The sequence below is a fragment of the Polyodon spathula genome, chromosome 11, assembly GCF_017654505.1.
Source record: "Polyodon spathula isolate WHYD16114869_AA chromosome 11, ASM1765450v1, whole genome shotgun sequence".
NCBI lineage: Eukaryota > Metazoa > Chordata > Actinopteri > Acipenseriformes > Polyodontidae > Polyodon > Polyodon spathula.
In genome coordinates this window covers 25,724,661-25,748,343 of record NC_054544.1, presented here as the reverse complement: position 1 = coordinate 25,748,343, position 23,683 = coordinate 25,724,661, and the positions used below count along the sequence as shown (strand labels likewise).

The window sequence follows — 23,683 nt, the reverse complement described above, 5'->3', positions numbered from 1 at the left end:
ATTTAAAACTTAACTAATAAAAAACAAAATTACATTATTAGATATATTAAAAAAAACACACAAAACAAAACACCAGTGGAAGCATTGAGGCCAAAGTTAAATTTTCAGTTGGGTCACAGCATATTCTCTGTCATTAAAGACCGCTATCATTGGGAAGACCTACAGACCACAGGTCCAAAGTGAAAAGGATGGTGTCTATAGCACCAGGAGCCAAACTTATTTTTTATTTTATTTACAAAGTATAATAAAGTGCTATGTTAAATGACTTGTTACATTAAGTTTTTTTTCTTTTTTTTTTTAAAAATTACCCTCCACCACAAACTCTGAACAAAGACCACACAAAACTGGAATACAATGAATGGTTAGTAAAAGATGTTACCCAGAATTTGTTTTGCAGGTCTTTGCTGAAGCATTCAAATGCAGCACTAAAACTGGCACCCTCTGCCCCAGAATCAGAGTCTTCACTTAACCCTGTTTCAGCATGTTCTTGTCAAAAAAAACAAGCAATAAAAAAAAAAAAAAAAAAAAAAATATGACTATTTGGATTTATAAATAGAGCAGTAGTTAAACTGTAAAACATCAGCAGGTGGAACAGTGAGAGGAATGGCACCTTGAATCAAAATGGCCAAAAATGTGGTGCAGTACGTTTTATATTTAAAAAATATTGGACAATACCCATTTAAAATACAACCAAGAGAATCATAGAACACCTCTTTTGTCCCATCGGATTAGTGACAACCACCCACTTCTAAAATGTGTAGGATTTCCTAGAGTTTTCCATCCTTTTCATGAAAGGGAAGTTGTACGTGAAGCTAAAATCGACTTCAGCAGTAGAAGAGAGATGTTTGATCAGTCATAAATACCTTCTCCAATGCTTTGCTTTTTCTCATTTGAAATTAAATATTTTTTCCCTTTTGGTGGTGCACAGCTTTGCTGTTCTTCAGTAGCTTCATGAACAGCATTCTGGGAGCTGTTACTAGGCTCTGTTGCTGCAGTGGTATATAAAAAGGAGAAAACAAACAAACAAATAAATGAATGAACCAGCACATATTCAGCCAGACTGAGAATAATATCAAGTATTGGAACCCCCCCCACCCCAGCCCACACCATCATGCAGTGCACAGGGATATTTTATGGGGTGCCTCTTAGGCTATAGGGGCAAAGCAGTATTGGTAGCATGTTATAGATTAATAAAAGCTTACTTATTCCCAGTGGTTTTGGAGTCAGGCCACTGCTCAAAAGTATAGGCCAATCATTTACACAGTATTAAATTCACACTACCTCAATAAAAATAAATCAGATCTGTATTTTACTTGAACTATGAATGCTGCCACTATATCAAAATGTATACTTCATTACAACCATGTAATTGATATTATGCAAACAGGCTGTTTTTATGAAGTAACCCCTACCTAAAGAGCCATGCTTTCTTTTCCTTAATTCATTGCTGATGTCGCCATTCATTGGTAATGGAACCTGAAAGTCATCAGTAAAAATCAGTTTAACAACAATTCAAAAAGTTTCTACAGAAATGAGCAAGAAATCAGCGGTTTACGTCCACGAATGAGCAGTCAGAATCGGAACTTTATGAACTAAAACAAAGCATCCGAGGGGGGAGTCATCAGATCAAGAATTCAACTGTTTACCAAAACATTAATTCATTATTAGTATCTACTTGGGTCAGTGTCATGGGGAGCAAACTGGGCATGCAGCGTGGACTTATTATACTGTGGTGGTGGCAGCCTTTATAGAAGAGTCATGAAAGCGTTCATTTCCAAACTTGACTGAACACAATACAGCAGTGTACCGGGTAAGAGCCATTAGCATCCTCAGGAGATCCTTACTTTTGAATAAATTTAAGAGCATTAATTTATCTAGTCTTTTCACGAATGACTGATAATGGACAGTTAAAATCTTAATTACCTTTTCTGGAGATATTTCCATAAAATCATCCAAAAATACAGTATCCTCCAATTCAGTTTCCTGTGTAATTTCTGGCACAATTTTCTCTTTTTCCTTTCTTGCTTCTGGGTATAACTTTGATATTGAATGCCTTGACTGAGGGGAAGAGGAAGAAACAAACAAACAAAAAAAACCAAGAGGAAACAAAACGGCACTCATTATACAGTTAGCATTTTACAAAGAGGCCTTCAAATGCATGAGTTATTAAAAACCGTATGGGGCATTACACCAACAAGGCACTGGATGCACAGAACCGATCCAGAACACACTCAATAAAATACTTGCTTTACTTTATCGCAGTTATACATTTAATACACCAGTAAATCAACAGTCTACCTTACGACTTTGCTCTTCCTCGCCACTGCTGGATGATAAAGGTAAAACTAGGAAGGCACAAAAAATAAAATTTGACATTTCAAAAAACACTAAAAACTCTGCGGGGAGAGAAATGAAATCAATGAAGCTATTTATTACATGCATTCACACACCTTGAATATGCTTATGCATGGCATACCTTTAAGTCTTGGTTTAATCTTTAGCTTCCTCCTGGTATAGTCTTTTTTCAATGATATTTTGTGCGGTAAATCCAAGATTAAGCTTCGTTCACTTTGGCAGGTGCTTGCTTCACTCTCAGAAAAGAGACCCTTTTTGGTACGCCAAGACTGAATGAAAAGAGACAAAAAAAGGACTATAAAAAAACACAACACATATTTGCCAAATACAACATGAAAGTAGATGGTGTCTTAGTTTTAAAATGGATTTTCTCCCTAGTTATGAATGTGCAATTAAACGTTTCATCAACACATCAATCTCCCCCATATAGCCAAGGAGAACTGAAGGTTCAGTGGGAGATCTCCAATCCCACAACCAAGTCAATCTCCTTTTGAACCAGAATGGATATCCAAAAACCACCGCCCTGTGGACAAAGGCCATCCCTACAGGTGTCGTCCTGCTTAGTTGGGTGTACTGTAGCTTTGAGGAGAACGGTCCTTGCCAGGTTTGCCTCCCTAACTCTTGGGAGTGCCACAGCCAATGCAACGCTCCCTCTGGAATCCCCAGTGCAGACCAGCAATTTTATACAACCAGGACACAAACTTGCTCTCCCCTGTTGCATGACACCCCACACTTACCAAGCAGAATACAGCAAAGTGTGGGCTCCCTATACTGAAGTTACTGCCATTTACTAAGGTACAGCTTAAAAGCATACCGTGATTAAGATGCACGCATGACACCTGGGTTAACATCCCTGCTCTATAATATCTAATTGCCACAGACATATGGCAATCTCAATGTCCACATTGCAATCTTCAATTAGAAATTAGCACCTGTAGTATTTGAGAGAGAGAGAGAGAGAGAGGAGAGAGAGAGAGAACATCTTAAGACATTCAGAAGTGGAAGTGTGAATGTCTTGTTTGTGCAGATGGACGGAACCACAGGTAAGAGTCTGGCCTTTTTTTGCCCTGCAATTTAACATAATTGATCCAAAACAGCAATTACCAAATAAAAGAAAACAACCCCACACATTACCGTTGTTTTTGTGTGCAGTTTCGATTTCTGTTTCTCGTCGGTCTTCAATTGTACTGTTAAAGATCTGAAAGGGAATAAGATACCAGCTCAAATGCAGAACAAACAGTACATGTGCATTAGTTCAAGTTTCTAAAATCTAACTTAACAGTAACTGAAGATCCTGCCAAAAAAATGCTCTATTTGTATCATTGACTATATATTATATCGAGATTAGTGTTATATATATATATATATATATATATATATATATATATATATATATATATATATCTCTGATATATATATATCAATCTTTTTTTTTTTGGTGTGTGTTGGACAACCTGCATCCAACAACCTGGAGATAGGTTCTTTTCTTTCCTTCGCTACAGAAATGCGTTGCCAACGGTGTACAGCTAAGGCCAAAATAGTTGCATCATACTATAGATGGAACTAATTTTGCTTGATAAAAAGTCAAACGAAACTTGCTGAATAATGTTACGTTACCATATTGAATTGCGTACAGATTTGTTTTCCATACACAATGAAAGACATGACATTTTAAAATCCAACATTAAATACTGTACTACTATTATGGCTGCTGGTAGACTTTTGCGATTATATATATATAAAACTTTAATTCATGTCCTAAAATTCTAGGTGGTGCAAAACTCTTGGCCATAGCTGTTCTCCTGACAACACAATCACAGATGTTATGTATTTACAGATGAACCCACTTGATACTTCATGATTGCCATGCAGTCATAATTTGCAATATAAAAGCAGATCACGACACAGAGTCTCACTTTTGCCTATGAAAGGACGTTGTGTGTGCCAGGAAAAAAAAAAAAGAACTGAATAAAGTGTTTTAATACTGTACATTAAGTCATTCTTTACATTTAAAGTAATGAATAATTAACTGGAATTAAATGGTGCATCACTACCTAAAAAATTTAAAACATTAACTGTTGATAGGAGAACTATCAATTAGGAGTTGCACAATGTAAATTTGGTGACGTTAGTGTTTTGTAACCAAACTATCCCCTGTAGCATTTGATAGGTTGCACAAAATGCGACAATAAGCGGGTTTCTGAAATTATCTGGAGAGGTAACTTCTCAAAAAGAACCTATGGTGTATGGAGAGTGGTTAAAATAGTAATAAAACGGGGTTTGATATCAAGTGACGCGATATAAAAATGGGTTAATCTGTATTTTAATAGAGAAGGGTAAGGCAAACTTGTCTATCAGGTATAACTCCCATAACCAGTAACAAGGTGATGAACAGTACAGTTTAGAATCAGCCTGTGATGAATGGGTGCAGCATGGGTTTTGCAGACAATCTGGTCTGTCTAATACAATCTATGTTTCCATACCTGTCAGAAGGTCCAGGGTACCCATGCAGTTTCTGTTTTGCTTTAATGAGCTAAAATATAATGGAATGAAATTTGGGGGGGGCGGGGGGGGGGAAGATACATGTTCAAAAGATGTTACAAGAGCTACGCTAGTTACAAGTTATGATCTGGCACAGAGAATAGAGGGAAAAAAAAAGAAAAACCATACGACACTCCTTGCATAAATCATTCACTGAAAATTGCTTTAACCACAACTCCTAAAACCATTGAACTCAAAAATGAAACAGAAGTAGACCAATTGAAAATTGCAATATGCTGCTAAATGAACAAATTGAACTACAAAGTGTTTTCATAAACAAAAGTACTTGTGAATATTACTATAATTTTAAGAGTATCGTTTAAGGTATAGCGCCAAGAATTCACGTTACGTTTTTTTTTTTTTACCGAATAACCTGATTGGACTGCAACATGGCAGCCCTAGCAGAAAGTTGGTCACATTTTTCCTGTGGTTTTGAGAACCTGGGTCTATTTCAGCCGTGCGTACACAAGTACTCCCTTTAAAATTGGCAGAGAATGATTTAAAAGTTTAAATTGTGCATTTAGTTTTATTAATAGTGGTTAACATTTACTAAATGCTAGTCCTCAATCCATTACCTTGAATTCTGGTACAGTAAGCACAAGGTTCCAACACTTGTCAATGACTCTGTACACACTAACCTCGGACTCAGACGGAGTGTCAAGCTCAAATACGTCTGTCACTGTCCTGGGAAAAGAAATGTATTTACTAAAACAAAATACTAATAAAACAATACCCCCCCCAAAAAAAGTCTCGTCTTAAGCTAGACAAATTGAAAAAACAAACAGGATAATTGTTTTCATTCCAAGCCTCTGTAGAAGGATTCCTTTATTGTGAGCTTCCCTGGCAGGAGGTTCTATTAAAAAAAAAGAGAGATACCCCTGTCTGATGTACTAAACAATTTAAATAAAATGTACTACTATCAGGAGACAGAAGTAATTCATACTTTGTAAAGGAGAGAATACTTTGTTTTGAGCACAACTCTAGTCTTCAACACATTTTGTAAGCACCAAAAAAAAGTGGGAATTAAAAAAAAAAAAAGTACACACTTCTTTGCTCCTAAATGTAGTTCTTTTTCCACAGGTGTGTCCTCAATGATACTCTATGGAAAGAAAAAAGACATGTAGTTGTATCACATATAGCAGAGATTACAGGTGCCCTTCCACATGAGCACATCTGCAAAAATCAGTTTAAGAAAAAAAACAAATTAACTTTACTTACATCAGGATGTTCAACTTGAGAAACGTAGCTGAGAAAAAACAAACAAAAATCCCTCTGGGATATGACATTGGAATCTGCACGCACCAGGAGTCTGGTTTAATAGCACAAACTACATTAAAAAATACTGATGTTTTCACAGCGCAGTCTTTGGACACAAGGCAGTCAACTAATTTACCCAGATCTGTGCTCACAGCTCCATTAGACACCACAGTCAACTAATTTATCTGGATATATGTTATCATCTTATTACCCAAGTTGGCCCAACACATACTTGACACCAAAGGGGAGAGATTACTTTGTGTCCTCCTCAAACACATCATGCATTCCCTTCAAAAGAAAAGCACCAATTCACTTCCTGTTGCACATTTCACTTTTTTTGGAATCTAAAACAAGTACGTTAATAAATCACTTGACTTTTGATGTAAACTATTTCTACATTCTTCCTTTAAATATCAGGAATCTAGGTTTTGTCTCTTTCAAATTTGAGTGGGACAGACTAGTTTGATGGAATATATCTAACTCAGACAAGTAGTACGAATTAGGGAGACCTCTAGTGGATTAAGGTGGGTGTCAGACATCATCCCAGCATCTGTCAGCTCATCAGAAGCAAATAAATAAGTTATTCAGTTACACAGCAAAACCCCTGCAAACCATTATATAATGAACTGTGTGCAAAAAATAAATTTGAATGGGCTACATGACTGCCCATAAAAGGGCTCATCCTCAGAGCATCTCCACTCCCTTGAACCTCTGAAAAGTATTTCATACCAGCTCAAGGAAACGAGCCTCGTTCCAGCAGTCATGATTTCCTCTAGCACAGACATATAGTTCTGCATATTATAAAAAGTTTCCGAGATCAGGACACATATAGGGCAAGACAGACATCAACTGGCTACCTGGATTGTGATGTATTCTTATCTCCAGCCAGAGGTAAAAAATCTGCACTTCTCAAATCTGGATGGACAAAAAAAGAAACAAATATAATGTATGTAAATGCACTGGATGTGATCGAAAAATGACAAACTCCATCTCAGAGTAGGTGGAGCGACTTCTTATTGTGCGGACCAACAATTGACATTTTACTGTCTGAAGTTATGGGTTGACAGAGGTATACTGTGAAAGTCACAGGCTAGTAGCGTGTGTGGCCACCATTGGAAGCAATATCTGCGGCACATCCTTTGCACCAGGTTTCTGATGTTGTCTTGTGGAATCATGGCCCATTCCTCTTGTAGTGCCTGGATAAGCATCTGTCAGTTCGGTGGTCTCCAAGCCCTTGAAGCCACACCTTGCCTGTTCATCCCACAAATGTTCAATTGGGCCCGGGTCTGGGGAATAAGGCATCCATCTCACGTTCGCATTCTGCAAGAAAGCTGTCGTGACAAGCAACATGTGGATGTGCGTTGTCTTGCTGGAATGTTGTCACATTAGGATGGGATTGAGAGGGCACCGAGTGAGGCCGTAGGACTTGGTCAACATATCGCTGTGCAGTCATGTTGCCATCAATCACTACCAGAGGAATTCTACAGCAACTACACACTCCTGCACAGACCATCAGACTTGGACTTCCACCAAATGGTCTCTCGTACACAAAAATTAGTGCATCTTTCACTACGTCTACGCCATACTCACTGACGCCCATCAAGGCAGTCTATGCAGAATCTTGACTCTTCACCGTCGAGGACCTGCCTCCAACGAAAGAGTCCACCTAAGGTATTGGCACCACCCCATCCAGTTGCGACGGTGCACATTGCTGAGCACCAGGCCCCTGTATGGTCGTCTGGCATGTAGATGGATTGTCACGACCTGCAGTATCAGATGCTGTTTGACTAGCAGTGCGAAAAGGATCATGAAGATGCTTCATAATGATCGGTCAATCTTGGGCAGGTATTGTGACTCTTGGTCTCCTAGTTCGTGGCCTGTCATTGACAGAGTGTGTCTGGTCAGGTTTGAAATTGCTGGCTGTGAGCACCCAAGATGGCGAGCCATAGTACACTGCCCTAGTCCAGCCTTCAACATGCCAATTGCAAGGAGGTGCTGCTCTCTTGACAGATGTGGCATATTGGTGTTTTTCTGCAATTGTCTTTTGCTTTTATTCAAGCTTGAAATTCAACAGCCGAAATCACTCGGCTCAACTTTCACTAAATTAGGCGATTAATTGCATATGCTTCAGTCACAGTCACTCAAGTGTGTCATGGTCAAGGATGAAGAGTGATTAAAAAGAAAACAAATTGTCAGTCCATCATTTATATACATTTTTTCGCAAAAATAGGTGTCACAATAGTGATAACTTTCTTTTGATGCTGGCTGTAGGTATATAAAATAGATGTGCGTCAGGGAGTTACAGGAAAACAATTTAATCTATGGTTTCTGTGACATCATAAATAATGAGAACGAAGGTCGAGCAATTTATAAACTGTCATGAAACTAGAGATGGATACCCTTGTGATGCTAATATTAAAAGACGAGGTTCAGCAGCAGTACACACACACACTATATATATATATATATATATATATATATATATATATATATATATATATTATATATATATATATATATATATATATATATATATATATAGTGTTTCAGTGCTGTACAGATGTTCTGTCATTATCCGTTTGTCAAATACGAATGTACCAGCATCACTTTAATTCTCATTCTGTTGATCATTAATGACCATTTCTGTACTGTGGGTGTTGTCAAGTGACTGGAAACAAGGCATTTTGTGTTTGAATTGAAAGTGAAGGTCAAGGAGTCAAATGGGTAAAAGTTGAAGTATATTTTCCTCAAGGCATTATCACTTTGAACTTCATTACTGTGATATGATTTTTCCTTTTTAGAATGGCTCAGGATGCAAATACAGCCTTCATCCATATATATATATATAATATATATATATATATATTATATATATATATATATATATATATATATATATACACACACACACATACATACATACCCAATACAATTTGTGAGAGTTCAGGCATGTCTGTTCAAAACTTGTTACATTTTAAAACAATATTCAAGAAAACCAAACTAAAAAGAACCTTTGATATCAGCATTGGCTCCAGGTGTCTTCTCTACCAGGAGGGAAATACATGCACTTTTCTAAGAGGGAAAGATTAAATAAAACAAAAGTTACATCCAAAAAGTTCAATAAAAATGAGGTGATAATAACAACAACAAGAAGTCTGGCCATTTAACACCCTTTGTTATTACACTGCCCAACCAAAGTGAATTGATTGACAATAATTGGGCAGAGAGGTTCTGAAAGTCCAAACTGATGGTTGGACCACTTGTTGGACAACATAGCTCCTATTCTTGCCATTTCATAAAAAAAAAAAAAACTAAAACTAAATACATGGCAATTTAATGTATCGTAACTCATTACTCGCATCCACGTCTAAAATGACTTTCTACCCAATTGTCACCTCAGGTTCGATTTAAAAAAGGACTTGTAAAAGAACCAACTTGCCATCTGTTTCTCCTCTCCAAATAACTTCTTGACAATTATCAGGATGTCATACAAGGAGTCAAAATATATTTTGACCATGCTCCCTTCTTTGTTACTGCCAGAGATTGGCTTGGCCAAGTAGACTGTCAATATATTTTGTTCATTAGTTTCTGAAGGGGGGTGGGGAAAAAAAAAGTTCTGAAGTCATCTTTCCACACCAAGTAATATAGTTTGTCCTGAAACACTCGATACTAACAGCAGTTTAATTTATTTATTTATTAATAAATCAATTCCATACATTTTTGCAGCAATGTTATTTCTTCAAATGTTTAAAGCAATGAAAGTTACAGAAGTGACAAATTAAGCCTGTCTGGTCTCACCAAAAATGTTATTTTAAATGCAGGCAGACTAGGTTATTCACAGAATTACCCAACCGTAAAAATGTAATTTCAAGAACGGACTGGAGCTCTGGGAGTGAACTTCGCAAATTGACAGTTTCAACCCTAAAAAGTATTTAAGCAAGTGACATCCTGCTCCTTGCACAAACAGCCACTTACCTTCTACACAATAAACACTCACAGCTTCTTTCGCGATATTAATGGAGTCCCAGAGAACGCCCTGTATTTGAGACATGCGTTAGTAGTTCATGCATTATAGTAGGGTTTATTTTTTATTTATTTATTTTAACGTGCCTAGAATTTGCAGATTGTATTCTGTGTACAATACACTAAAAGCAGGGGTGAAATTCAACAAAAAAAAAGTGCAGGTACCCGTATGTACAGCCGGGTGTAACCATTTTTAAAATGGAGACAATGAGTACCAATCAAACTTTTCTAAAAAGTATACATAACCTGTACATGACACATTTATGAATACAAAATAAGCCTTAACAACTGATCAAATTATAACCAATTCACCACACAAGGAAGCTGAAAATACAGAAATCCTCTGCGTGTATTACTGTCATGTACTGTAATGGAACAAGTTAAACAACAAGCATTAAGAAATATTACACTATCAATAACTGCTGTAGAGGGAGTTTTGTTTCAAGACATCCTATTAAAGAAAGGAAGAAGTTATTACAAAGAAAGGAAGAAAGAACTGAAATAAAGGTCCAAGTCAAACAAACAATGCACACTATTATATATATATATATATATATATTATATATATATATATATATATATATATATACACACACACACACACACACACTACTAATGTAGTTGACCATTTTAATTGCCATAGTATTCTCTGAATTCATCCGCACACTTTCCAGACCCTGGATACTCGCATACAACAGGATTAGAACATATATGCCTGTTTCTTTGTTTTAATTATCCTACAATATATTCTGCATAGATTAATTGGTATGATCCATTTCAGAAAAAATATTTTTCCAGGGAGAAACTGTATAAAAAAAGTAGGCAAAAAAAAAAAAATATGCATCTCCCTGGTTTTATGGTTTAACCATAAATAAAGTGGCAAGAGACATTCATAAAGTAAATCATTATTGTGGTTTAGGTATGCTTTTTAAAAAAAAAAAAAAAAAAAAAAAAAAAAAAAAAAAAAACTTGAAATAAACTCTTCAAAACATTTTAGAAAAGGGGGCATTGTACAAAGAACCATAAAGGTGAGTTTTTTTTTTTTGTTGTTGTTTATCATAAGAACATAAGAAAGTTTACAAACAAGAGGAGGCCATTCGGCCCATCTTGCTCGTTTGGTTGTTAGTAGCTTATTGATCCCCAAATCTCATCAAGCAGCTTCTTGAAGGATCCCAGGGTGTCAGCTTCAACAACATTACTGGGGAGTTGATTCCAGACCCTCACAATTCTCTGTGTAAAAAAGTGCCTCCTATTTTCTGTTCTGAATGCCCCTTTGTCTAAACTCCATTTGTGACCCCTGGTCCTTGTTTCTTTTTTCAGGCTGAAAAAGTCCCTTGGGTCGACACTGTCAATACCTTTTAGAATTTTGAATGCTTGAATTAGGTCGCCACGTAGTCTTCTTTGTTCAAGACTGAATAGATTCAATTCTTTTAGCCTGTCTGCATATGACATGCCTTTTAAGCCCGGAATAATTCTGGTCGCTCTTCTTTGCACTCTTTCTAGAGCAGCAATATCTTTTTTTATAGCGAGGTGACCAGAACTGCACACAATATTCAAGATGAGGTCTTACTAGTGCATTTTACAGTTTTAACATTACTTCCCTTGATTTAAATTCAACACTGTTCACAATGTATCCGAGCATCTTGTTAGCCTTTTTTATAGCTTCCCCACATTGTCTAGATGAAGACATTTCTGAGTCAACAAAAACTACAGGTCTTTTTCATAGATTCCTTCTCCAATTTCAGTATCTCCCATATGATATTTATAATGTACATTTTTATCTCCTGCGTGCAGTACCTTACACTTTTCTCTATTAAATGTCATTTGCCATGTGTCTGCCCAGTTCTGAATCTTGTCTAGATCATTTTGAATGACCTTTGCTGCTGCAACAGTGTTTGCCACTCCTCCTACTTTTGTGTCATCTGCAAATTTAACAAGTTTGCTTACTATACCAGAATCTAAATCATTAATGTAGATTAGGAATAGCTGAGTACCTAATACTGATCCCTGTGGTACACCGCTGGTTATCACACTCCATTCTGAGGTTTTTCCTCTAATCAGTACTTTCTGTTTTCTACATGTTAACCACTCCCTAATCCATGTACATGTGTTTCCTTGAATCCCAACTGCGTTCAGTTTGAGAATTAATCTTTTGTGCGGGACTTTGTCAAAAGCTTTCTGGAAATCTAAATAAACCATGTCATATGCTTTGCAATTATCCATTATCGATGTTGCATCCTCAAAAAAATCAAGCAAGTTAGTTAGGCACGATCTCCCTTTCCTAAAACCATGTTAACCGTCTCCCAGGATACTCTTAATATATAGGTAATTTTCCATTTTGGATCTTATTTTAGTTTCTATAAGTTTGCATATAATAGAAGTCAGGCTTACTGGTCTGTAGTTACCTGGTTCAGTTTTGTTTCCCTTTTTGTGGATCGGTATTACGTTTGCAATTTTCCAGTCTGTCGGTACCACCCGTGTCAAGAGACTGTTGCATGATCTTGGTTAGCGGTTTGTAAATTACTTCTTTCATTTCTTTGAGTACTACTGGGAGGATCTCATCCAGCCCAGGGGATTTGTTTATTTTAAGAGCTCCTAGTCCCTTTAACACTTCTGCCTCAGTTATGCTAAAGTTATTTAAAACTGGATAGGAACTGGATGACATGTGGGGCATGTTGTCAGTATCTTCCTTTGTAAAAACTTGTGAAAAGTAATCATTTAATATATTTACTATATTTTTTTCCTTCATCTACAATTTTGCCATTTGTATCTCTTAAACATTTAATCTCCTCTTTGAATGTTCACTTGCTGTTGTAATATTGGAACAACATTTTGGAATTGGTTTGAGCTCCCTTAGCAATGTTCATTTCTATTTCTCTCTTGGCCTTTCTAACTTCCTTTTTGACTTGCATTTGCAGTTCTGTGTACTCTTTCTGCGTACTTTCTTTTTGCTTACAAAACAAAATCTGAAGCAGCACTTTGTTGATCCTATTTTTGTTTTGTATTTTTTATGTTAAATCTATACTGTCCCACAGATCACTTGCCATTTTAGAAACTTAAATTCTGGCAATGTGGTAAACTGGTACAAGGTAAAACGCGTTCATTATTTCTAAATATGTATCAACTATATAATTCATGGCAAACACAGACGTGGATTTTTGTCTTCACATTCATGTGCATCAATGGTCGTTCGAATACGTCAGATAGTTTCTCAGCCACAATAAAGAAAATAATTACTTCATAATAATCAATTACATCAGACCACTGTTTTCATGTTGCACTGCCAAGGTCTTCTCTCGATCAACGAATGAGCACTGACAAAGCGAAATGGGCAGAAATTTGCGACTGGTGAAAATGAAATCTGATCAGAATGGAAGCTCGGCCAATCAACATGCAGCGATTAAACCGCCGATAATGGTGGCCAATAGCAGCTATCGGAAGCAGTGCGAGGAAACAGAATGCAACAGCTGAACTGTGCTAAATGAAAGAGCATTTGAGAAACTTTGCGCTAGTGGACTGTGAGCGGATGGAATGCATTCGTGTTGGATGAAACGCAGATTATATCCTGTTAGCCAGTACAGGCATCAAAATAAACCCCGGTATGTTGCAACAGTGGAATGTCACCACCCCGACTAAAAGTAAAACATGTGCAGAAGACTGATTGATCTGTTTTGAACCACACACCTCAGGATGCAGACAAAGTGTTCTCCAAGACTTGACCACCGGACAATATGCCAAGGCCAATCACAATGTGAAATCAATAAATACTAATGTATTACTTCTGTCATGACGCACATGTATCAACATATGAATGCAACAGATTAAGTAAAAGAAAAGCAACAGGCAAGCATATGCTAGACTACAACAATACTGACAAACTAAATTAACAAAACACCCCTACACATGATACATATGCAGCAGCGGTTGCAACAGCAATTCTGAATAGGGCAGTGAATTTGAACAAGGGTTAACACAGCACCGCCCGACACACGTTAAATGCAGGTGCAGCTCTAGATTACTCACCAAGACAAGCCCGTTTTTAAAATATTGAAGGATGAATTATCCGGTTACAAAACAGTACTGCATCAGTTTTTAAAATCAGTTAGCAATGAATCAAAACATATCTTAACAGAAAATAAAACCTTACCTCAGGATCATTTATGAAAAAACTTATACTAGAACTGCCCAGGTTAAAATCTACCCAGAACTTCTCAAGATTTTCATCTTTGGGCATGCTTAACTGGGACAAAAAAAAAAATAATGAAAAAAGTTAATTACAGTAATTAAGCACATACACACACACACGTGTATATACACACACACACAATAGCGCTTGATTTCCAGTACTTTAATAAACGAATACCTAGTAAACAACTCAAAATGCTGCAACTGCTAACATAAGCACCTCAAATATAAATACAATCTTAACTAACAAAAGCTAATGTAATACACAATGTAATAAGTAGTACGATTTTACAAATGTATATTTTCATTAAATGTAATTGAAATGGTATAAAACTGTGCAAAGGCTGTGCCAAACTTTTTCCTGCTCTGTCACAAAAACCGCCGTAACTCATTTAGTGTCCCAGGTGTAGGCTACCTTATTTGCGTAAAAATATCCACCTGTGGAGCAGGAAAACTGTACCCAATAAAACGGTACTGTATCAATTACACTGTATGTATTAATGCAAAAAGACATGCACATGGAACAGGAAAGCTGTACGTATTAAAACAGCGTTAATTATAAACAAGTCCTCTTTGAACCAGAGTAATTCCCCATCCAATACACGTCGTTTGGCAAGGAGGTATGGAAGGTCATCTGGGTCAAAAACGTTTGCTGTTAATCCACGTTTCAAATAAATATCACGGAGTACCGCGATGCACTACGCGTTCTGTTTTGTTAACTACACACTACTTTCTGAGAATCTGAGCCTTTGAATATTTTTAAAAAGCCATGTCAAAACACTTAAAACTTGCCCCTCCAATTTTTGTATAATGTTTTCATATGCTTTTTTGTCACCATAAAACATCCAATAATAACCAGATCTTTTGTAAACGGCGAGTTCTGAATATTATAATGCGCGCGCTACACTGGGCTTTAGTGGATTTTATTTATTTATTATTTTTTTTAAATTAACAGTGATAGATGCAAACCAGATTCGTTCTTCTGCGTGTTCATTTTCTAACGTTTTGCATATCCTTGTTTACTTTTACTTTATTTTTTTGGGTGTACAATACAGTGGCATTGTGTTATAAAATAAAACGTACTTAATACCCACTGACACAACCTTGTAACGATGTTGCAATTTAGTTGTTAATGCTATAAGGTTTTATGTTAGTGGCTTCTCCATGACTGCATCTGATGTCGGGGAGACTGGGGCTGGTTGTCACAGTGCTCATAGCTATGAAGCTAGATGGCGCAACAGGTGATAACACTGAAATGTGTGTTCTATTGTCAACCATCTTGTAATTTGAGGTCAATTCCATTTAACAAAGGTTTGCACATTTTTTTTTTTTCATACCCAAAAGTAAAAATGCATATCTTGTTATTTACGTTATAACACTTATTAGTATTTGAGTTTGTTTGAACTGGTGGTCATGTTAAATAGAACCAACCACTGGCTATCTTTTGGTGTAAAAACAAAACCAGTAGGTTCTCCTAGTAGTACTGAGAGAATTCAATCAACATGTAAAGTCTGGCTGGGGTAGGTTGTCACATAGTTTTGGGGGTTGGTTGTCACATGTAAATCCTATAGAAAAAGTTTTTATTTTTTCCTTTCTACACCAAAATGTGGGATATGACACCAAATAATACTTAAATTTACAGTTTGTCCTCTAGTTCTGTGGAGGCTGTGGTATTTTGTGGCATGGGTCTATTTTTTCATGTTCACATAAAAAGTAAAAAAATACAACTGTCATTGTACACAGTAGAAACTTATTTAAAAAAAAAGTTGCATTAGTCTACTGTAAAAGCAACATACATTGTGACATCCAACCCCATATCATGTGACAACCAAACTCACATTTTCAACCATCTAAATATCATATTTGGAATAAAAGTTATGCTGAAATAAAAATCAATTTGTAGTTATTGTCCTATAACGAGGAACAAAACCTCGCAGCATGTCACCAGATTCAGGAAAATAATAAAGAGTAAAAAGTGTGACAACCAGCCCCGGTCTCCCCTATTTGTTCATGATGTTACATAAACACTGGGTCTCAATAGTTGGCAGGGCTTCTGGCAAATATTGTAAAGAAACGCCCCCAGCAATATATACAATAAAATTCTAATAATTTGTGATGACCCTTACTATTTGACAGTAAAGCAGGACCACACCACGTAAAGCAAATGCCAAACCTCAGTGAGACGGCTGCACTTCTTGCAGTGCAGAACAAAATCTCGCCGCCATATTTGCAATGTTCCTTATTTGAAATCGATGTCTTGTCTAAATGTGACACCAAAGGTTATTGGCTATTGTGCCGTACGTTGTGCTTAACCGATTATGTTTTCATGACAAGTCACCGACGTAAAATGACTATCCACCAACGTAAGAAATATATACGTAGCGCATGTCTTTCTTTTTTTAACACCATGTACTAATTAATTGGTACACAGTCATTTCCGTGCTCCGATTGGTCCAATATGTGTAGCGAAAATTTGAAACTAGTACTACACAATGAGTTTTTGACCCAGATGGCCTTCCATAAGGACTTGCCTCTTCAACACGTTGTAAACAGAATGCCATTCCAACAGGATCCGTTATAAGTGGAGTGGCAAAAAACCAAAAAAACAAAAAGAGCAGATGTTAAAGTATTGAAGCTCTGAACCCCAGAAAAAAATAAAATTATAAACCCCCAATTAACATGGCCTATAAAATACCTGGTTGTTTACAGCAGTGCATTCCAATTGTTTCTAACAGGAGCAGGGTATACATGTTAAACAGAACTGTCTGCAACAAGCAAGCAGCATAGGGGTTCAGGGCTGCTTTGGAATCTGCACAAAGAATTCCATTTAAAAAATAAAAAAAAGCCCTGAAGAGTAGAAAAGTTTCACATTTTTCAAAAACAAATGGACAACTAGCAATGTGGTTTGTTTTCTACTGCAACCATGCCAGATTTGCCCAACTTTTTTTGCCAAACAAGATTCGATTTGCAGTTGCTTAAACTTACCTCTCTCGCCTCAAGAAATGCTTGCTTGCATGGAAACGTATAAACTCTGCAACACAAATAAGGCCACGTTATATTTGCTTCTACCACGACCTTGTGAGGTTGACAATGAGTACTACCTTCAGACAATATTATGCAGTATATCAGCGTGGTATTGAATTACAAAGAATAAACCTATTTTTCTTGTTTACCGTTTTAAAAAATGGCAGCTTATTTAAAGTTCTATACAGCATGGGCATCTAGTTACCTTGACTTCCAATTGGTTCAGACTGGTTACTTCTGTATTTAAGTCATCCTTAGCAGGCTGGTTGAAAAATTATTACTGCTTCATAATTGGCGTGGTGGGGGGGGGGGGGGGGGGGGGGGGGGGGTGAATTTATCAAAAGAAACCCACACATACCTTCTATCATCTCCAAGGGACTCATTCACTTGGTTAAGAAACTTCCTGCAATCCTTAAAAAAAAAAAAAAAAAAAAAAAACCCATGTGCCTTTGTTCATAAAGTACAGGACAACTGGAATAACAAACTATTAACAAAATAAATATATTTCACATTGCAGAATTAGTCACCCAAACACCCCATTACTTATTGCAGTGCCGGGCGTTTCCCAAGGCTTCAGAATTTAGTGGCAGATTGGTGCTATAGACCAACACTATTTTGGAGGCTTCTTTGTAAACATAATGTTACAGAGGATGGCAACCGGTTGTATCACAAACACGCTACACCAACAAGCATTACAGGGTTCAAATAAAATGGGACCAAATATGTTGAAGTATAGTGCAGCTACTTACCGTCTCAAACTCGCGATCATTTATTGCTTTAAAAGAGTTTGCAAAATCTTCATTCTTGAACCACCTGTAAACCAGTTCTTCCCTCGATTTCTTAAGTGTCAAGCGACACAGAGCTTCGGAAATGGCAACTTGCATTTCGTAATCTGAAATTTTCAAAAGGGCATTATTGGATGTTCTAAATCAGTGTAAAGTTAAATTAAAATATACCACTAGGTTTTGTGCATCAGCGTTTGTCCATCTAGTATGGGGGTTTAATAGCAATACAGAGTGGTGAAATAAGGAAGTGTACTTTTAAATTTAACAAAAAAGACTAAGGTTTGGCCAATTTATTAGGAATTGGTCATTGGGAGCAAGGCCAACTGTTGACCAAGCCGTTCAAGTCTAAAAGCTGGTAATCTGCTCACTAACAACTACAGTTTAGCACAGAGGTGAACTGGCAAATTGGTTCACATTATTCCAATTTATTCTAGTAAGATTATTCTGCTACAGATCATAGTGGTATCTGGGGACCAATTAAGACTGCCTTAATGTATCAATAGTGCAAGACTAATCGAGATGTCAGTGGATATACATTTTATTTTTGAACAATTTTTTTGTTTTAAAATTTAGAAACCAACACACATGGAACAATAGGGAGAAGTATCCCTGGCATCAGAATCAATTAGTCCAGTTTACTTTGGAACCGGACATGGGTTGATCCTTTAGGATATTCACTTTTGATTAGTGCAGCCGGATTGAAATAGTTTGACTTACTCATTTATCTGGTGCAACTGTGAGCACTGCCACTGTAGCTGGGTTTCACGCTATTCTAGAAGGGACTTCTAATATTGCCTATTTAAAGCACCACTGATAACTGTAGCTTGTATTGCTTATATCTGAGCATTATAACTACAAAATTATTAAAGTGTCTGTTCCGCTCTGTTTGCCTTAATCTTGTTTGCTGCTATATACCAACAGACTGGAGAATTGCAAAGGTAATACAGATCCACAAAAAGGGAAACAAAACCGAACCAGGTAACTTCAGACCAATAAGCCTGACTTCTACTATATGTAAACTCTAATAAGATCCAAAATGGAAAATTACCTATATGGTAACATTATAATAGGAGACAGCCAACATGGTTTTAGTAAAGGGAGATAATGTCTAACTAATCTGCTTGATTTTTTTTGAAGACCTCAAAAATGGACCGAGGTAATCAGTGGAGTACCACAGGGATCAGTATTAGGTCCTCTGCTATTCCTAATCTACATTAATGACTTTGATTCTGGTATAGTAAGCAAACTTGTTAAATTTGCAGTAGACACAAAAATAAGAGGAGCGGCAAACACTGTTGCAGCAGCAAAGGACATTCAAAATGATCTAGACAAGATTCAGATTCTAGAAAGAGTGCTCTAGAAAGAGTGCAAAGAAGAGCGACCAGAATTATTCTGCATTTAAAAGGCATGTCATATGCAGACAGGCTAAAATAATTAAATCTGTTCAGTCTTGAACAAAGCAGACTACACGGCAACCTGATTCAAGCATTCAAAATTCTAAAAGGTATTGACAGTCTCAGTGTTTCTACCTGCATGGTTTGCTTTGCAGTTAAACCCCTCGCTTTATTATTTGATGTCCTTGCATCGGCCCCTTCATTTTCATGAAGGGGATTTGAAGTGACTGACTAGCTCAGTCCTAACTGTTGCTAACAGGGCTCCAATATGGAGAGCGGGTGCTGGTGGAGATTAAAGAGGCCAGCTTTCAAACCGCATTCACATAAAACTTTAAATCAAATGCACCCTCTTAGCAATGAAGCAAACTCATTACAGTATCCCTCACGTATCTGACCGCAGTGGGACCAGAGTCAGGGTGGATATGTAAAAAGGCAGATCAAATTAATTCTGTTTTAAATACCATTATACATTCACTGAAGGAGATCCAGAGGACCCTCCTCATGTGAACATGACTTATTTACATATCAACACACTGAACAGCTCTCATGACACTACCAGCAATGGCAATGCAAGGCTCACAACAGTGTACAAAAACTTTGGTAGGATCTACAATCTCTTAACTAATCTGCTCTGTTCAATAATAAACCAACGTTGCTGAAGAGATTGATCATGATGGATAAACAGTCAGGGCAGATAAGCAATGGATTACTGTATCACCAACAGAAAGTTCTCAAAAATATACTATTTACAGCCCATCAGGAAGACTACATTTTACTAATTTATATAAACAAAATGCATTCTTACCACCTGCCTCCAACACCAATCTTGCAAAATCAAGCCTGAAAAAAAATAAAATGTATGTAAAAAAGCTTTCCAAAGAGGCACAGTACAGACATTACAAGAGAGCAGTGATATTTCACAGAAAAGAATCTTTGAAAATGTCAACAGGAATCTTTTTAATCAGAGAAGTCATTTTAAAAGGAGGCAATACTTAAAAGTAGGGGTTTGGCAGTTGTACAGTATAACTAGTGGTTTATTCATGTACGCCCAACTGGTGATTATAAAGTTCAGATGGTCTCCAATAGCTCTCTCTCACCATTTTATAATCCTGTAAAACGTTTTTGCTGAAAAGAATGGCCTTGCAAGCATCATGTGCAAGGACATTGATCGTCAAGTTTAGGAGAAGGATTTCAAACTGGAAGGCTCAAAGTATTTTAGGTTGCAGACTATGAAAAACTGGAATCCTGTTTTATACTTCTAATTTTTACAAAATCACACAGCACAGTAAGAGACTGCCTTCTGTTAGGAATACATACAGTATGAAGGAATCTCAAAAGGGTTGATACTTACAAAATCATACTGTGCTCTTCAGACAACTTAATCTTTTTTCTGTCTTCTTTGCTTGCAGTGTCTAAAATGGAGTTGATAGTCCGGATAGCCTGGGATTAACAGAAAAGAGGGATTTTATTTAAGTCCTAATGAAGGAAAAACTACTTCTTAGAAATTAAGAAAAAAAAAACCCTTACCTCAAGTCGCAGAACAAACAAAATGTCAGTATCAACCACCATATAGCCCAAGCGCTGCAAAAATGTATCATGGATTTGACTTTTAGCTGAAACATGAAATAAATTCCATGAATAAGACAGAGAAGACCATTCAACTTCACTGCATGATTTTGTTTTCACCCAGTAATTATCAGTTTTACCTTCATTGTCATTCTTGCAAAGTTCCTAAATAGGAGAAAACTAAATAAATACAGGAGAAAAAAAAGTGATACAATACATTAACATAAATGCTATGATATTACCTACCAACGCAGCATTGTAAAATTCTTCAATGAGAAGTAACAAGGCCTTATTTGATTTCAGTTCTTCAGATTTCAGAAAGTCTGTAGCTCTTTCAAACCACATTACCAGGTACTGTAAAGAAAACAAAGTTAATTAAGCATTCATGAATTTAGGGAGAAGAAAACTGCATGCAATTATCCCCCCTTCCAATATAGTCTAGCACAATATTTAGTACACATTGTATGGGAAGTAAACCCACTGGAACCAACTATTTACCAATTAGGCTCGATAACACAGAACAAATTGAAGGGAAGCACTCAAGAGAATTGTAGCATGCAAGCTTTTAATTAGTGCTGTATATAAAAAAAAAAAAAATCTACAGAGATATTTGCATTTTGCATCACCATATGGGCAACCTTTCAAACAGATACAAATTTTAAAACATTGGCTTAAACTTAATGTATTTCGTTTTAATGTCCCACTACAGCGAGCGAGTTCACTAGCTGCTTGGCTATTAGACACAGACTACATGCAGAACTGAAGTGCCGGTATTTACAATACTTATCTTTAAAACAAGTCCTTGTTGGATAAACAGGCTCAATGCACCCTTGAATTCGTTCATACAGAAGCACTGAATGCCTTTTAACAACAATGCAACATTTCTGAAGTCATTTTTGTCCAGCTCCTACAAGAAAAATAAATATTAATTAATGGTAACCACAAGGCTACATTTTATGTACCGCTTGTTGGCTTACTTGGAGAGAAAAAAAAAAAGCTCTACAGGAAAGTACAGTGCTGGTACAAAAAAAAAAATATATATATTGTCAATGGTACCCTGCATGTATGTACATACCCCCTCTTCCTCAGCCACAATGGCATGCATATTAGGTACATTTCCCACAGCTGTGCTCAAATTTGTTTTCACACTTCATGGCTACATAGAAGGGGGTTACCATCCAACTCATTGTTGAAACCAATGCACTTTCAGAACCATGTTTAGTTGTAGAGAACACAGTGCTGTAGTTCTGAGCAACCTGCAAAGCCATGCAACGTGTTTGGTTCATAGAAAAGTACTTATGAATCCTCCAATATTTAGATTAATGGTAGATTTTGTTTAGTGACAATCAAATTGTCAACCTGCAAATGCTCACTTTGGATTTTTGCCAGGCTGCAACAGTTACTTTGATTTAGTTTGAATCGTGAAACCCCTGGACTGCCACTGGAGTGGTGAGAGGACATGCTCCTCAGAACAATTTACAATGGAAGCATTCTGAATTCTATATTGGGGTGTTACTGGCAAGCTAGCTCATACATAAAAGGGATGGGGGAGATGCTTAGTATGAAAGCCATTTTTAGTAAATTCAACAATGAAAATCCTACAGTTTTCTGCTGATAGTAAATGATCATAGCAACACCCAAGCATGTATTATACATGCATTATATTCCATATATTATCCTGTGTCCAGATACCACAAAGTACTGTTGTACCTCAGTTCGTCAAAGTTTCGTTTCAAGCAATCAAATAAGCTAAAAAAAAAAAAAAAAAAAAAAAAAAAAAAAAAAAAAAAGAGAATAACCCTTTCCATATACCTTGTTTGCCAATTTGTCCAAGCGGTTTAGTATGGTCTTTGAAGACCATTCTTCTTGAAGCACTTCAACAATGTTTTGAATATTATTACTGCTGACGGCTTCCTCTAAACTTTCAAGCTGAAACACACATTTATACAGAGAAATGTTTACACTGTGAAAATACTCAAATTATCACCCAATAGAAATATCATAACAGGTGCTTCGTATCCAAAGGAATGACCGATCCAACCTAGAACACCAAAATACCAGTAGCAAGACTGGACTACCCAAAATATCCATTATTCATATTGTGAATTATATACGCAATTTAACAATTGCTACATTTACCTTACTGCACAGAACACTTTACAAAACAAGTTTAACAAGCAGAAATACAAAAAGTCATTGCATTGTGAAATCTACTGCAATACCTTTGTGCTTTCACTGGCTAGATCATAAAACACATTTAAGGTAATTCAATAAAATATAATTCTGGCAGCCAAACTGAAAAGGGTTTGCATTTCAGTTTGTTATTACAGTACAAAAGTACTGTTGATTCTTACTACTGAATAAAGAAGGGGAAAAAGAAAAAAAAAACCTGGATATGTAAAATAAAAAAAGTTATATCAGAACGTGCAGACAAATGATAGTGTTACTGTTCTTCACCCAGTCAGTGAGGGCTGAACGGAAGTGTTGCAGGCCAATATATAAAACTACTTCTTGGAACAGGAATGGAGCGTTTTAGCCACAGCTAACCACTCA

The 23,683-nt window shown here is 36.6% G+C and overlaps 1 protein-coding gene across 1 annotated transcript; it reads right to left on the bottom strand.

The window, feature by feature from the left end:
* Nucleotides 1-849: 849 nt before the first annotated feature.
* On the bottom strand, nucleotides 850-9,670 carry LOC121323434. Its single transcript, XM_041264532.1, has 13 exons — nucleotides 9,593-9,670; nucleotides 9,165-9,225; nucleotides 7,011-7,068; nucleotides 6,115-6,142; nucleotides 5,943-5,995; nucleotides 5,535-5,580; nucleotides 4,839-4,888; nucleotides 3,490-3,553; nucleotides 2,477-2,624; nucleotides 2,299-2,345; nucleotides 1,924-2,058; nucleotides 1,413-1,476; nucleotides 850-989 (listed from the first exon to the last, which is right to left on the bottom strand). Exons 1-13 carry the CDS (start codon nucleotides 9,668-9,670, stop codon nucleotides 850-852), a joined length of 972 nt encoding a protein of 323 aa, XP_041120466.1.
* Nucleotides 9,671-23,683: the final 14,013 nt, after the last annotated feature.